The sequence below is a fragment of the Giraffa tippelskirchi genome, chromosome X (assembly GCF_054371585.1).
Source record: "Giraffa tippelskirchi isolate mGirTip1 chromosome X, T2T-mGirTip1v1.2.pri, whole genome shotgun sequence".
Taxonomy (NCBI): Eukaryota; Metazoa; Chordata; class Mammalia; order Artiodactyla; family Giraffidae; genus Giraffa; species Giraffa tippelskirchi.
The window spans coordinates 34,751,117-34,769,443 of NC_137289.1; the positions used below are offsets into that span (position 1 = coordinate 34,751,117).

General features: G+C 37.9%; 1 protein-coding gene across 1 annotated transcript in view; it reads right to left on the minus strand.

Annotated features, from left to right (window-relative positions):
• The window catches only part of LOC145535600 (dedicator of cytokinesis protein 11-like), a 62,038-nt gene that overhangs the window by 18,091 nt on the left and 25,620 nt on the right, over positions 1-18,327 (minus strand). Inside the window, 3 exon segments of the mRNA XM_081564025.1 lie at positions 6,989-7,135; positions 7,672-7,793; positions 10,531-10,645. Of these exon segments, the coding sequence (XP_081420151.1) occupies positions 6,989-7,135; positions 7,672-7,793; positions 10,531-10,645 (384 nt within the window).

Here is an 18,327-nt window from a genome sequence, read left to right on the forward strand (position 1 = left end):
CTCAGGCTGATTCTTGGCACAGACACAGCTTACAACAATTAAAAACAAAACCCAGGAAACTCTGGGACAGGGAGAGAATCTGATTTCCAGAGAGATCACAATATTAAATTCAAATGTCCAGTTTTCAACAACAACAACAAAATTGCAAGGCATACAAAGAAATAGGAAAGTATGGCCCATTCAAACAAGAAAAATAAACCAATAGAAATTATCACTGAAAAAAAACGTGATAGCAGATCTCCTAGAAAAAGACATTAAGACATTAAAACAACAGTATTCATGATCAAAGAACTAAAGGAAGTTCTGGAAAAAGTCAAGGAAATTATGTATCAACAAAATGGTGATATCAATAAATAGCTAGAAAATCTAAAAGGAAACCAAAAACTTTTTTTCAGAGCTGAAAAATACAATAACTGAAATGAAAAGTCACCAGAGGGATTCAAAGACACATTTCAGCGGGTGTAGCCAATTTGAAGATAAGACAATGTCAATGATCTACCAGAAGAACACAAAGGAAAAAAACTGAAGAGGGACAGAGGCTATGGAACCTGAGGAATATCATCCAGCAGGTGAACATGCACACTGTGGGAATCTTTGAAGGAGAAAAGAGAGAGAAAGGGGCAGGGAGACTATCTGAAGAAATAATGGGTGAAAACTCAAATCTTATGAAAGACACAAAACTCAACAAACTCCAAGCAGGGTAACTCAAAGAGATCCATGCTGAGACATATTAAAGTCAAATATCAAAAGGCAAAGCCAAAGAGAGAATTTTTTTTCTTTTTTAAAAAATTAACTTATTTATTTTAGTTCAGTTCAGTTCAGTCGCTCAGTCGTGTCCAACTCTCTGCGACCCCATGAACCGCAGCACGCCAGGCCTCCCTCTCCATCACCAACTCCCGGAGTCCACCCAAACCAATGTCCATTGAGTTGGTGATGCCATCCAATCATCTCATCCTCTGTCATTCCCTTGTGCTCCTGCCCTCAATCTTTCCCAGCAACAGGGTCTTTTCAAATGAGGCATTTCTTCGCATCAGGGGGCCAAAATATTGGAGTTTCAGTTTCAACATCAGTCCTTCCAATGAACACCCAGGACTGATCTCCTTTAGGATGGACTGGTTGGATCTCCTTGCAGTCCAAGGGACTCTCAAGAGTCTTCTCCAACACCACAGTTCAAAAGCATCAATTCTTCGGCGCTCAGCTTTCTTTATAGTCCAACTCTCACATCCATACGTGACCACTGGAAAAACCATAGCCTTGACTAGACGGACCTTTGTTGACAAAGTGTTGTCTCTTCTTTTTAATAGGCTGTCTAGGTTGGTCATAACTTTCCTTCCAAGGAGTAAGCATCTTTTAATTTCATGGCTGCAATCACCATCTGCAGTGATTTTGGAGCCCAAGAAAATAAAGTCAGCCACTGTTTCCACTGTTTCCCCATCTATCTGCCATGAAGTGATGGGACCAGATGCCATGATCTTAGTTTTCTGAATGTTGAGCTTTAAGCCAACTTTTTCACTCTCCTCTTTCACTTTCATCAAGAGGCTCTTTAGTTCTTCTTCACTTTCTGCCATAAGGGTGGCGCCATCTGCGTATCTGCAGTTATTGATATTTCTCCTGGCAATCTTGATTCCAGCTTGTGCTTCCTCCATCCCAGCATTTCTCATGATGTACTCTGCATATAAGTTAAATAAGCAGGGTGACAATATACAACCTTGACATACTCCTTTTCCTATTTGGAACCAATCTGTTGTTCCATGACCAGTTCTAACTGTTGCTTCCTGACCTGCATACAGGTTTCTCAAGAGGCAGGTCAGGTGTTCTGGTATTCCCATCTTTCAGAATTTTCCACAGTTTATTGTGATCCACACAGTCAAAGGCTTTGGCATAGTCAATAAATCAGAAATAGATGTTTTTCTGGAACTCTCTTGCTCTTTCAATGATCCAGTGGATGTTGGCAACTTGATCTCTGGTTCCTCTGCCTTTTCTAAAACCAGCTTAAACATCTGGAAGTTCGCAGTTCACATATTGCTGAAGTCTGGCTTGGAGGGCTAATTACTTTACAATACTATGGCAAAGAGAGAATTTTGAAAGAAGCAAGAGACAAAGACTTGGCACATACAAGGGATCCTGAATAAGATGGTCAGATTTCTCATCAGAAACTTTGGAGGTCAGAAGGCAGTTGACTTCAAAGAAAAAAACAAATCTATTAATCAAGAATTCTATATCTGGCAAAACTGTCCTTAAAAGTAAGGGAGAAATTAAGACATTCCAAGATAAAGAAAAGCTGAAGGAGTTCATTACCACTCAGTTCACTTCAGTCGCTCAGTCATGTCCTACTCTTTGCGACTCCATGGACTGCACCACTCCAGGCTTCCCTGTCCATCACCAACTCCCAGAGTTTCCTCAAACTCATGTCCATAGCAGATCAGTGATGCCATCCAATCATTTCATCCTCTGTTGTCCCCTTCTCCTCTCGTCTTCAATGTTTCCCAGCATCAGGGTCTTTTCCAATGAGTCAGTTCTTCACATCAGGTGGCCAAAATATTGCAGTTTCAGCTTCAGCATCAGTCCTTCCAATGAATATTCAGAGTTGATTTCCTTTAGGATGGACTGGTTGGATCTCCTTGCAGTCCAAAGGACTCTCAAGAGTCTTCTCCAACACCACAGTTCAAAAGCATCAATTCTTCAGTGCTCAGCTTTCTTTATAGTTCAACTCTCACATCCATACATGACTACTGGAAAAACCATAGCTTTGACTAGACGGACCTTTGTTAGCAAAGCAATATCTCTGCTTTTTAATATGCTGTGAAGGTTGGTCATAGCTTTTCTTTCAACAAGCAAGCGCCTTTTAATTTCTCGGCTGCAGTCACCATCTGCAGTGATTTTGGAGCCCAAGAAAATAAAGTCTGTCACTGTTTCCATTGTTTCCCCATTAATTTGCCATGAAGTAGTGGGACAGAATGCCATGATCTTCATTTTTTGAATGTTGAGTTTTAAGCCAGCTTATACACCACTAGACTTGCCCCATATGAAACACCAAAGGGAGTCCTGTTGGTCACAATGAAAGAACATCAGACAGTAATTCAAACCGGTATGAAGGTCTTGGTAAAGGTAAATACATGGGTAATTATAAAATCTAGTATTATCATAACAATAGCAGCATATTTTTTTTTGTTTGCTACATGATTTAAGAGACTTTACATTAAAAATTATTAGTCTACAGGACTTTCCTGGTGGTCCAGTGGTTAAGAATCCTCCATTCATTGCAGGGGATGTGGGTTCAATCCCCAGTAGGGGAACTAAGATCTCGCTGCAGGGCAACTAAGCCAGGGCACCACAACTAAAAAAGCCCCTGTACCACAACTACTGAACCCATGCACTCTGGAGTCCATGCTCTGCAACAAAAGAAGCAATACACTGCTTTAACAGAATGAAGGAAAAAAAAAAAACATGATCATCTCAATCAATGCAGAAAATGCATTTGACAAAATTAACACCTTTTCATAATGAAAACACTCAACAAACTAGGAATAGAAGGAAATGACTACAATCTGACCAAGGTCCACTGTGAAAAACCCATAGCAAACACTGTATTCAATCCTGTGACAATGGATAGAAACTTTCTAAGTAGCTTTTAAAACTTCTCCAAGAAGCCTATATTCAAAAATTCTTTCTTTTCTTTCCCATTAAATATCTAGATTTCTCCAGAGAAACCTAAGGAAATAGTTGAAGTAAATTATCTGGCTAAGACAAAACATAGAGGAGAAATAAAAAAGAGATCAAGACTGATTTTAACCTTATAAAAATAAAGTATATGGTAAAACATTCAAACAGTACATGAGGGTACACTTGAAAAATAAAAAATGTTTTTCTTCTCTGTAAGACTCCAGTCTATCTCCTTAGGGATAACCATTAACACTTTTGCATCATCCCATCTACGGCCGATTCATACTGATGTATGGCAAACCCCCCACAATATTGTAAAGTAATTATCCTCCAATTAAAATAAGTAAATTAAAAAACAACTTTGTATCATTCCAGAAATTTCCTAAGCATACACAAGTGAGTGTATGTAAATCAGTTTTCACAAATGTAATCATCCTGCCCATAATGTCTGCATCTCACCTTTTTCTCTCAAGAATATATCTTGGTTGGTTCGTATCAATACTTATAAATTTTTTAAGTAGTTTAGCTATATCCATTATGAGGGTAGTAACCATTTCCTTAACCATATGGACACAGATTGTTTCCAGGTTTTTGTTATATAAACTTTATAGCAATAAACATCTTAAACACACATCTTTATGTGTGTACATCTACAAGATAAAATCTTAAATGCAAAATTATTGGGTCCAATGGAACATACATTTAAAATACTGGAAAATATTGCCCACTGTTCTTTAAATTGTTTGTGCCCTTAAGTAGATTTTGTTCTTTGGCAAGTAAAAGAGTGTTTAAAATTTTTAACTTCACACATTAAGAAAGAATAAGGATGTTAAAAGTAGCAACTGCTTCTTTTATCTGTTGCCTACAAAGAGTGACTAAAATATTGTGTTTACAAAGAGTGTCAGGAGTCCAGCTGCCTGATGGTGGTTTGTCATTAGTGCCTGTTGGCCAGGTTTTCAGAGGCAGAATAAAGTAGAAAACTGCATGTTTTCCTGCAAGCCTGGCTTCCTATTAACTTTCCATTTATAGTATCAGTAGTGTGGTAGCAAGCCTAAAACTTTCTGGCTACAAAAGAGAAGATTTTCTGTGGTCTTAATTCAATAAAACAACACAGAAGATTGAAATGATAAGAAGCAGAGAGGTTTTGCCAAATATTAATGAACTTTGGACCTGCCAGTATACCTATTTTTAAATGTCTAAGGCATATGTTCAAGATAAAATCATCTCCATAAGATATAGGTAAATTTACAAAGTGAATAGATCATTTTCATGGTAGAAAATGAAGTGTCGTGTCTTTATCATCGCCAAGGGCTTTTCACTCTGGCAATGCTGCCTGTAAGCTATTAAGTGTTTTGCAGAGCACCATGAACATCACAGTCACTCGGTAAGTATTTCTGGGGCCTGCAGATCTTGCACTGTGTTAAAGGTCTTTCCTACCTTAAAAATCAGCTCTCATCCTGAACATGTCCATGATGACTAAGGATAATTAGTCATTCCCATTGTGCTCTTCTGCAATTCTGTCTATATGGAACTGTGCGTTTCTAAGAAACAACCTCTCTTGCTGGATCCTTTCCTATCCTTGCCTTGGCAGGGTCTAGTGGGATGGATCATCTTTAGATCAAGGCATCTCTCCTAAACCTACACTACTGCAAATATAACTACTGAACTAAGGCTATCTTAAGGGTGAAATGTGTGTCCTAAGATGATTTTTCTTTTAAAAATCTGATTTATTTATTTTTATTTTTGGCTGCATTTGATCTTCTTTGCTGTGGTGTATGGGCTTTCTCTAGTTGTAGTGAGCTGTGAGTACTCTCTAGTTGTGGTGCCTGGGGTCTAGAGCATCGGCGCAGTAGTTTTGGCACACAGGTTTAGGTTCCCCACAGCATGTGGAATCCTCCTGGACCAGGGATCAAACCTGTGTCTCCTTCATTGGCAGGCAAACTCTTGACCACTGGACCACCAGAGAAGTCCTACCTGAGATGATTTGGATCATAAAGTATGAAATTGACAATCATGAGGTACAACAACATTAACAATAATGGCTAACTTCTATTGAGCATGCTAGCTTCTATGTTATTATCAAATGCTTTCTTATGTATCAGGAACTCTAATCACTTTCCATACATTGAATAATTTAATCCCTACCACTATCAAGGATGTATATTGTCACCCTGCTTATTTAACTTACATGCAGAGTACATCATGCAAAATGTCAGACTGGATAAAGGACAAGCTGGAATCAAGATTGCCAGGAGAAATATCAACAACCTCAGATATGCAGGTGACACCACCCTTATGACAGACAGTGAAGAGGAACTAAAGAGCTCTTGATGAAAGTGAAAGAGGAGAATGAAAAAGTAGGTTTAAAAATCAACATTCAAAAAATGAAGATCATGGCATCTGGTACCACTACTTCATGGCAAATTGATGGGAAAACAATGGAAACAGTGGTAGACTTTATTTTCTTGGGCTCCAAAATCACTGCAGATGGTGACTGCAACCATGAAATTAAACGACGCTTATTCACTGGAAGAAAAACTATGACCAACCTAGACAGCATATTAAAAAGCAGAGACATTACTTTGCTGACAAATGTCCATCTAGTCAAAGCAATGGTTTTTCCTAGTAGTCATGTATGGATGTGAGAGTTGGACTATAAAGAAAGCTGAGCACCAAACAGTTGATGCTTTTGAACTGCAGTGCTGGAGAAGACTCTTGAGAGTCCCTAAAGTCCATCCTAAAGGAAATCAACCCTGAATATTCATTGGAAGGACTGATGCTGAAGCTGAAACTGCAATATTTTGGCCACCTGATATGAAGAACTGACTCATTGTAAAAGACCCTTATTCTGGGAAAGATTGAAGGCAGGAGGAGAAGAGGATGACACAGAATGAGATTGTTGGATGGCATCACCAACTCAATAGACATGAGGTTGAGCAAGCTCTGGGAGTTGGTGAGGAACAGGGAAGCCTGGAGTGATGCAGTCCATGGGGTTACAAAGAGTAGGACACGACTGAGCGACTGAGCTGAACTGAATTCCTACAAAAACTCTATGAGGAAGGCACTATTATTAAGTTCATTTTACTAAAGAGAACAATGAGACACAGAATTAAGTAAATTCCCCATGGTCACACAGCTAGCAAGTGGCAGAGAATGGAGATCTGAATCCTTCTCTCTGATCCAAAGGCCCTGTCCTTTCTTTCAGGATCTGGAAAGACTCTATTTCCCATGCCTCTCCTCCACCAGCTAAAAAAGGAAAAAGTCAGAAGCAATGTGCCACGTCTGGAACTAATAAATAATGATGTCAAAATGCAGGGCATGTTACCTTGTCTGAATCCTGAATTATTTTGACATTCTCTGTACCAAATTTTTCACCATAAATTTTAACAAGTCTCAGGGAAATCTCTGAGAGGTCGGTGAGCTTTGGCTCTTTACAGATGTACTCCTTTCCATCCTCTTCTTCAAAAAAAGACTATTATAAAGTTAAACATACATTAATTTATAAGTATTATGAGCAAATACAGCATTTAGAGAACATCTACTAAGTAATCAGCAATAATGTATTTGAAATAGATTTTAAATAATAGTACTAAAAGCCACGTGCATATGTTGTAGCTGAAATAAATGAGAACTTTCAAACTCACAGTCATATGCGCATATCATTGGCCTGAACGTTTTTACACTCGATTTTTCATCACTTACATACTTACCTGATTTTTATTTGAAAACATGCAGTACTGGATATTAAATAAACATTTAAGAAGCTTGACTGAAAATGAAACTGAAAGAAACATTCAAATCTTATATGCTGTCCTCTGACCTAGTGGATTTAGATATGGAAAACAAAGTGAACATTACATTGAGAAAAGTGTCACACCTGCTGTTGTGACAGGTGCTTTATCTAATAAGACAGAATCCTAGAATCAGTGACTGCTGCTATGGTAATCTAATCATTCAAAGGTGAATGTTTAAAAAGGAACACAACTTGATGAACTAAAGTATACTTACTTGGCCATAAAAGGCAACTCTGAAGTAAGTGCCTAAAAGTCTTTTCTTTGTGTGCATAACCTCCAAAATTTTTGTGTAAGCTCCATGAAGAGTTCTATAAACTTGAGAAAGTTTCTGAAAATATGAGAATAAACAAATCAGCTTTATCTTTTGGTTAGTTACAAAATGTCTACGATAAATGCATAAGGGGAAAAAAGCAATACTATTTCCTTTTCAAAATGGTTTTCGTGGGGTCATTGGCACTCCCTTCTCCCATGGTCACAGTTAGAAAAAGTGCCTTAGCAACTTTAGGTGAGAAGGTAGAGCTTAAAATGGTCAAATAACACTGTAATTCTAAATATCATGCTTCATGTCATTCATATCTCAATGGTAGTATATACGTTAAAAATACTGTGTCATTGACTACTTTTTTCCTTATGTCTGAATTATTGTAACTGAAAGAGAAGCAAAATGCTTTGCTAGAGCCCTAAGGTGGAGACATGGGAATAAACAATCATGTGAACACTTTAGGAGAGGAAAGTAAAATGTAGACACAAAAATAACAGTATAAGCCTAAGTGAGGAATGCTTTTATTACAAGTTCACATACACTTCCAAAGAATATATTCTTCTACACACTCAGAAAAAGGGAACATACTATGCAAAGAACATTACCTAGAATGTGAAAAGACAACATACAGAACAGGAGAAAATGTTTGCAAATCACATAGCTGATGTTTTCATATCCAAAAAATATAAAGAACTCTCATAGTTCAACAACAAAATGACAAACAACCCAATTTAAAAGTGAGCAAAGGACTTGAATAGGCATCCCTTCAGAGAATGTATAAAAATGGCCAACAAAGACATGAAAAGCTGTTCAAAATCATTAGTCATTAAGGAAATAGAAATCAAAACCACAATGTGACACCACTTCACATTCACTAGGATGGCTATAATAAGAACCTCAAAACACAAGTGTTGATCAGATGTGCTGGTAGGAAGGTAAAAGGGACAACAATTTGGTGGCTTCCCAAAAGTTAATAGAATTACTCTGTGACTCGGCAATTCCCCTCTTAGGTATTAATACAAAATAAATGAAAACGTGTCCATACAGAAACTTATACATAACTGTTTACAACAGCACTGTTTATAATAGCCAAAATGTGGAAAGAATCCAAACATACAAACAAATTTTGGCATAGCTATACCATGGAATATCATTCAGCCATGAAAAAGGAATGAAGTTCTGATATAGGTTACAACTCGAATGAACCTCTAAATATTATGCTAAGTAAAAGAAGCCAGACACAAAAGGTCACATCTTGTATTCATCTTTTTTTATGACACATCCAGAATAGGCAAATCCATAGACGGAAAGCAGATTAGTGGTCACCAGTGGGATGAGGGAGGGGGTGAAGAGTGATTCCTTGAAGGAGATGGAGTTTTTCCTGGGATGATAAAAATGTTTTGAAACTAGAGAGAGGTGGTTGGAGCATAATATTAAGAATGCGCTAAATGCCACTGAACTGCAAACTAGAAAATGGTTCATTCTATGCTGGTGAATTTCATTTCTATACTAAGAGGAGCACGATGTTCTTTCTTTCAAATTCTTTCCATACTATTTTCTGCAGTTGAACTCAATTTGAGGGAAGTTTTCTTTCCTTTATGGCTGCTGTGGCTGACACTGTTCAGCCCACCCCATATAGATACACTGAAAAATTAGTTCATCTCATGCAGGATGCTTCAGAATCTATACAGACCCTTGCCTCTCTACAGGAAATAGGAGTAGTTCCCCAGTAGAACCTATTGTTTCCTTTAATGTGAAGGGAATATATTTTTCTTTTTTCCCTATTAGTCAATTGAGTAGCAAAATGTTCTCTGGGTTTCTAATAACCTAGTCTTCAACTTAAGAGTAAGAGAGTAGGTACTTTGGAACTTTTACAAAGGTTCTTAGGATGTAATAGTTTGACAGAAAGAGTAATGCCAATTCTTGTCTTGTCTCATAAGTTATTCTTTGCCATCTGTATGACATAGATTTAATTACTTAACTCTCACTTTTTAATATAATCACTTGAAATCCACTATGATTTTTCAGGTATGTCCCCATATACACCAAAAGCAAGGCAAAGAGTAGGAAGACCCAGAACCCAAGAAGAAAAAGTGAGTTTGATAAGAGCCAATTTGGAGAAGAGATTAGAACACTACACAGATGACATTAAATGTATGTTTTCAGTCTGGGACACTTCAACAATGAAAGACTACTTGCTATATATATTTAAGGATAAATTGGTTTGCTTTTAAAAAATTGCTTGAGTCCAAAATCACCCCTTTCCAGCATAGCAGGGGTAGAAAATTATGATATGGACTCAGATTCTTGAATATAAAAAATCCTGTTGAGTGCTAGTGGCAACAGCTATACCACTATTCTTTAGTAATTCCCCTTGATCAAAGATTTATGTGGCAGACAAAACTGGAAAAGCTCCTCATAAAAGGGTAATTCCAAATTATTGTCTCCCCCACTGTCATCTGCTACACTTTTAGTCTCACCATCAAATTGCAAAGCATAGAATCACACCTATTTCTTTTCCCAGGCAACATGGAAATCAAGTAACTTTTTGTTTTTAGTGAGGACAACACGGATTCTTCTCTGCCATGAGTGGAGAAGGGGAGATTGCTAGTAAAAATGCTGTAGGAACAACTGGCATAATGTTAATTCCAATATATATTTTAAACATTGCATCCTTAATTTCATTTGGAAAATTTAAATGAATATAAGGTAGGACTGTAATTCTGGGACTTTTCAGCGTTTTTTAAGGATAGTAACTTAAGACCAAAATAAAATATATAGGTGAATGATGCAAACGTATCAGTTACTTACCTTGACAATTCTCATAAATCGGAATGATCAACTTGGAAATTTCAGAAATTACTTCATAACGCTCTGCTTTCCATAAGCCATCTACACAATGTCCTAGCAACTCCAGCAAAACTTCCTGCATTGAGAAAAAATGTAATGAGGAATTAGAGATACTTTCAGAGCTCTGGGCAAATGTAGTTTGAACTATTTCAAATGAATAAAAAACAGACTGTACTAAATTTAAGGAAACGCACAGAAGGAGTATAGTTGTGTGACTATATTTTCTAAATGACATACTTGAAATATTTGATATTAAAACCATATTCTTAAAAGTATGAAATACATATTGACAGTAGTAAACTACTATTTACTTTGTTTTGCATGTAATGAAGATGTTAACTGTACTTACAAATGGTAACATGTTGAGAAGTATTTTCCAAACTGAGGATATTTAAATGTCTAACAGGGTAAATTCCACTAAGCCTATAAATGTCCATGATTTTTGCTTTCTACTAAAATTATATTTACACACAGTTAATAGAGTCTTAAGGTAATTTCACAATTTTCAAGCTGCTGCATCAGTGACATCAGTGTTCATTAAAATGATGTGATTTTGGTCAACAATGCTTCCTTCCTAACTATTGGTTCTAAAACTAGTGAGAATGATAATATAATACCTCAAGATAGAGATCTCTGATTTTGCCATAATAACAGCTTCTATAAAACAACCATCATAGCATGTTCTCAACAATGAAAAGATGATGCAGATTACTCATACTATCCATAAGTCTTAACAGTTTGTTTCTATCTTAAAGAGATGAATTTCAGACCTATAGAAGTGACTGCTACAATGGCTCTTAAAGTATGTCCTCTAGTCAATTCTGAATTCATCTTTTTTCTAAACTAGCTCTTTCCCTTGCATTTCCTACCTAGCCAGGGATCATATCCTATAGACTCTGAACTAGAAAACTAAAAGCAATTTTGACTTTACTCTTTGTTATAAGTTGAACTGTATCTCTCACAAAGATAAGCTGAAGCCCTAACTCCCAGTGCCTCAGAATGTAACCTTATTTGGAAATACGGTCACTGGAGATAATGATGAGTGAAGGTGATGTCATACTTAAGTGACTTACTTAACTGGAGTGATTTACTGGGTGAGCTTTACTCCAAAAGGATAAAGACAAACAGGGAGAACACCACGTGACTACAGAGGCAGTGACTGGAGTAATGTAGATACAAGCCAAGGAAATCCAAGACCAACAGCTACCATCAGAGCTAGGAGGAGGCAAGGAAGGCTGCTACCCAGAGTCTCAGAGGGAACAGGGCCCTGGTGACACCTTGATTTCCAACCTCTGGACTCTAGAACTGTGAGACAATAAAGTTCTATTATTTTAAACCACCCAGTTTGTGTACATTGTTATGGCAACTCTAGGAAACTAATACACTTTCAATCTTGACTCATCCTCTAATCAGTTCATCGCCATGTTCTGCCACTTTTACTTCCTAAACATTTCTCAAATCTGACCCTTCCTCTCCATTTCTACACTCATTGCTAAGGTTCAAGATGTCATTGTTGTTTTCTAACAGATCTTCCTGCCTCCAGCCTTGGCACTTTCAAATCTATCCTCCACAAATCTGCCATAAGGTTTTGATTAAAATACAAACCAGACTATATCCCTCTTCCCTTAAAATCTCATGGCTCCCCATCATTTGCAGAACTAAGGACAAATTCCTTCACTTGGCACACAAGGTTTGCAGCGATTTGGCTGATACTTTTATTTTTTTTTATTTTTTAAAATTAGTTTTTTTATCTATTTTTTAACTTTACAACATTGTATTTGTTTTGCTATACATTGACATGAATCCACCATGGGTGTACACTGGCTGATACTTTTATAATATCATCACTCATCAAGCTAGCCTTGTACTTTATGCTCCAGCAGTGATGAACCACTATTAGTTTCTCTGAAGTACCATGGTGTTGTCTTAACTTTGTGCCTTTGTCCATTCTGTACCCTCGTGTTCTTTAATCCCTTTCATTTAGTTAATCCTGTAAGAAAAGTTAGATTTCACCTCTTCCAGGATCCTTTTCCCGATTAACACAGAGTAGCAACACAAGAGATCTATTTTTCCTACTACGATACTACACTGGGTGGATATTTATCACTATACTTGCCCATTATATATGTATCTGACTTTACAAATAGGCTGTGACTCTTTAAGTGTAGGGACAATATATTATTTTGGCTTTCTCTGTCACTAGCAGGGTGGTAGTAAATAGTAGATGTTCATTAAATGTTGTTACTTGAATAATCTATTTATTAACATTTAATATTCAAAATATCTATCAACAGTGGAAAGGAGGAAATTTCCAAATCTTTGGGGAAGTTTTTAAAAATTATTACAAACTAGTAATGCTTGTCCCAGGAATGTAAAATTGGTTTACAATTAGGAAAAACTCCAATGTAAACAGAATGAACCATGTAAACAGAATAAAAGAGAAAAAATGTGATCTCTAGCAATAGTTGCAGAAAAAGCATTTGAAAAATCTCAATACCCCTTTGCCATGTTAAAAAAGAATCCCCTCAAAACAGGGAATCGAAGAGACCTTTCTCAATCTGATAAAGAGCATTTACTAAAAACCTACAGGCTGAACACTCTTCTCCTAAATTTGGGAACAAGTCAAAATATCTGCTCTTACTATTTCTATTCAACGTTATGCTGAAGGTGCTAGCCAGTGTAATAAGGCAATAGAGAGAGAGACAGCACAGAGATTAGCAAATGTAAAACTGTCTTTCTGTGCAGATGACATGACTGTGTATGTAGAAAACCCTAAGGAATATACAAACTACTAAAACTAGTAAGAGGATTTAGCAAGGTTGCAGATTATAAGATCAACATAAAAAAATCACTGTAGTTCTGTATACTAGCAAAAAAAAACTGAAAAATAAGATTAAAAAACCAACCAATACTATTTCCAGTAGCATCAGAACATCCATTATCTAACAAAATATCCAGGAAAGGACTTCTACTCTGAAAAAGTACAAAGTATTGCTGGGTAAAATTAAAGACAACCTAAACAAGACTTTGGCAATAAGGAGTTCATGATCTGAGCTACATTCAGCGCCTGGTCTTGTTTTTGCTGGCTGTATAGAGCTTCTCCATCTTTGGCTGCAAAGAATATAACCAGTCTGATTTCGGTGTTGACCATCTGGCAATGCCCATGTGTAGAGTCTTCTCTTGTGTTGTTGGAAGAGGGTGTTTGCTATGATCAGTGCGTTCTCTTGGCAAAACTCTATTAGCCTTTCCCCTGCTTCATTCTGTATTCCAAGGCCAAACTTGCCTGTTACTCCAGGTGTTTCTTGACTTCTTATTTTTGCATTCCAATCCCCTACAATGAAAAGGACAACTTTTTTGGGTGTTAGTTATAAAAGGTCTTGTAGGTCTTCATAGAACCGTTCAACCTCAGCTTCTCCAGTGTTACTGGTCGGGGCATAGACTTAGATTACTGTGATAATGAATGGTTTGCCTTGGAAACGAACAGAGACCATTCTGTCATTTTTGAGATTGCATCCAAGTACTGCATTTCAGACTCTTGTTGTCTATGATGGCTACTCCATTTCTTCTAAGAGATTCTTGCCCATTGTAGTAGACATAATGGTCATCTGAGTAAAATTCACCCATTCCAGTCCATTTTAGTTCACTGATTCCTAAAATGTCAGCATTCATTCTTGCCATCTCCTGTCTGACCACTTCCAATTTGCCTTGATTCACGGACCTAACATTCCAGGATCCTATGCAATATATCACTTTACAGCATTGGACCTTGCTTCCATCACCAGTCACATCCACAACTGGGTATTGTTTTTGCTTTGGCTCCATTTCTTCATTCTGTACAATCCCTTATGATTACACAGTGAAAGTCAGAAATAGAGTTAAAGGACTAGATCTGATAGACAGAGTGCCTGATGAACTATGGATGAAGATTCATGACATTGAACAGGAGACAGGGATCAAGACCATCCCCAAGAAAAAGAAAGGCAAAAAAGCAAAATGACTGTCTGAGGAGGCCTAACAAATAGCTGTGAAAAGAAAAGAAGTGAAAAGCAAAGGAGAAAAGCAAAGATATACCCATTTGAATGCAGAGTTCCAAAGAATAGCAAGGAGAGATAAGAAAGCCTTCCTCAGCGATCAGTGTAAAGAAATAGAGCAAAAAAACAGAATGGGAAAGACTAGAGATCTCTTCAAGAAAATTAGAGATACCAAGGGAATATTTCATGCAAAGATGGGCACAATAAAGGACAGAAAGGGTATGGACCTAACAGAAGCAGAAGATATTAAGAAGAGGAGGCAAGAATACACAGAAGAATTGTACAAAAAAGATCTTCATGACCCAGAGAACCATGATGGTGTGATCACTCACCTAGAGCCACATATCCTGGAATGAGAAGTCAAGTGGGCCTTAGGAAGCATCACTAAGAACAAAGCAGGTGGAGGTGATGGAATTCCAGTTGAGCTATTTCAAATCCTAAAAGATGATGCTGTGAAAGTGCTGCACTCAATATGTCAGCAAATTTGGAAAACTCAGCAGTGGCCACAGGACTGGAAAAGGTCTCTTTTCATTCCAATCCCTAAGAAAGGCAATGCCAAAGAATGCTAAAACTACCACACAGTTGCACTCATCTCACACACTAGCAAAGTAATGCTCAAAATTCTCCAAGCCACGCTTCATCAGTATGTGAACCATGAAGTTCCAGATGTTCAAGCTGGTTTTAGAAAAAGCAGAGGAACAAGAGATCAAGTTACCAACATCCGCTGGATCATTGAAAAAGCAAGAGAGTTCCAGAAAAACAGCTATTTCTGCTTTATTCACTATGTCAAAGCCTTTGACTGTGTGGACCACAGCAAACTGTGGAAAATTCTGAAAGAGATGGGAATACCAGACCACCTGACCTGCCTCCTGAGAAATTTGTATGCAGGTCAGAAAGCAACAGTTAGACATGGACATGGAACAACAGACTGGTTCCAAATAAGAAAAGGAGTATGTCAAGGCTGTATATTGTCACCCTGCTTCTTTAAATTATATGTAGAGTACATCATGAGAAATGCTGGACTGGATGAAGCACAAGCTGGAAGCAAGATTGCCGTGAGAACTATCAATAACCTCAGATAGGCAGATGACACTACCCTTATGGCAGAAAATGAAGAAGAAATACAGAGCCTCTTGATGAAACTGAAAGAGGAGAGTGAAAATGTTGGCTTAGAGCTCAACATTCAGAAAACTAAGATCATGGCATCTGGTCCCATCACTTCATGGCAAATAGGTGGGAAACAGTGGAAACAGTGTCAGACTTTATTTTCTTGGGCTCCAAAATCACTGCAGCTGGTGACTTCAGCCATGAAATTAAAAGACGCTTACTCCTTGGAAGGAAAGTTATGACCAACCTAGACAGCATATTAAAAAGCAGAGACATTACTTTGTCAACAAAGGTCTGCCTAGTCAAGGCTATGGTTTTTCCAGTGGTCATGTATGGATGTGAGAGTTGGATTATAAAGAAAGCTGAGTGCCAAAGAGTTGATGTTTTGAACTGTGGTGTTGGAGAAGACTCTTGAGAGTCTCTTGGACTGCAAGGAGATCCAACCAGTAACCAGTCCATCCTAAAGGAGATCAGTCCTGAGTGTTCATTGGAAGGACTGATGTTGAAGCTGAAACTCCAATACTTTGGCCACCTCATGCAAAGAACTGACTCACTGGAAAAGTCCCTGATGCTGGGAAAGATTGAGGGTGGGAAGAGAAGGGGACGACATAGCATGAAATGGTTGGATGGCATCATTGACTTAATGGACATGAGTTTGAATAAACTCCAGAAGTTGGTGATGGACAGGGAGGCCTGGCGTGGTGCAGTCCATGGGATTGCAAAGAGTCGGACACGACTAAGCAACTGAACTGAACTGAACTGAAACAGGACTTAACTGAAAGACTCAGTATTGTTAAACTCTGCATTCTCCAAGTAGTGATATATAAATGTAAGAAAATCTCGACAAAGCTTCCAGCAGGCTATTTTGAGGAAAGAGAAATGATGATTTGAAATTTTATATGGAAATCAAAGAATACAGAGTAGCCAAAGTGACTCTGAAAAAGAACAAAGTTGGAGGATTAACACTATATTGTCCCAAGACTTACAAACTTACAGCAGTCAAGACAGTGTGATATTGGTATCAAGAAGCACAAATAGATCAGAGGCACAAAACAAGAGTCTAGAAATAGATCACAAACATATAAAGAACTGTAATTTAACTAAGGTGCCAAAGCAATTCAGCAGAGGTGAAAGAAGTTTTAATTCTCTCCAAATGGTGTGGACCATGTAAAACACATGTCTACAAAAAAATGAATCTTCACCTCTATCTCGCTACATGCACAAAAATGAATTCAGGATAGATTATAGACCCAAACATAAAACTCAGGAACAAAGTTATAGCAGAATATATCTGGCAGTATCTTCACAGTCTCAAGGTAAGCAAGGATTTCTCAGACCAAACACACACACACACACACACATACATACAAATAAACCATTAAAAAAGAGTAAATTGGACTTTATCAAAACCAAAACTTTCTGCTCAATAAAAGACTTAGCAAAGAAAATAAATAAACCAATAAAACACTGGTAAACAAACTGCAGCACATATATCTATCTGATGATGGACTTATACCCAGAATATAGAAATAACTCCCATATATCAACAATAAAAAAAGAATAATGTAATTTATAAAGTGGGCAAAAGAATTGAACAAACATTCCCAAAAGATAAACGAAAGACAAAGAACCACATGAAAAATGCTCAACATTATTAGCCTTTCAGTTGAGTTCAGTTGCTCAGTCATATCCGACTCTTTGTGACCCCATGAACTGCAGCAGGCCAGGCCTCCTTGTCCATCACCAACACCTGGAGTTTACTCAAACTCATGTCCATTGAGTCGGTGATGCCATCCAGCCATTTCACCCTCTGCTGTCCCCTTCTCCTCCTACCTTCAATCTTTCCCAGCATCAGGGTCTTTTCCAATGAGTCAGTTCTTCGCATGAGGTGGCCAAAGTATTGGAGTTTCAGCTTCAGCATCAGTCCTTCCAATGAATATTCAGGACTGATTTCCTTTAGGATGGACTAGTGGGATCTCCTTGCAGTCCAAGGGACTCTCAAGAGTCTTCTCCAACACCACAGTTCAAAAGCATCAATTCTTCAGTGCTCAGCTTTCTTTCTGATGGCACCACACTCCAGTACTCTTGCCTGGAAAATCCCATGGATGGAGGAGCCTGGTAGGCTGCAGTCCATGGGCTCGCGAAGAGTCGGACATGACTGAATGACTTCACTTTCACTTTCCACTTTCATGCATTGGAGAAGGAAATGGCAACCCACTCCAGTGTTCTTCCCTGGAGAATCCCAGGGACAAGGGAGTCTGGTGGCCTGCCGTCTATGGGGTCGCACAGAGTCAGACACAACTGAAGCGACTTAGCAGCAGCAGCAGCTTTCTTTATAGTCCAACTCTCATATCCATACATGACTACTGGAAAAACCATAGCTTTGACTAGATGGACCTTTGTTGGTAAAGTTATGTCTCTGATTTTTAATATACTGTCTAGGTTGGTCATAACTTTTCTTCCAAAGAACAAGCATCTTTTAATTTGATGGCTGCAATCACCATCAGCAGTGATTTTGGAGCCCAAGAAAATACAGTCTGTCACTGTTTCCCCATCTATTTGCCATGAAGTGATGGGACCAGATACCATGATCTTAGTTTTCTGAATGTTGAGTTTTAAG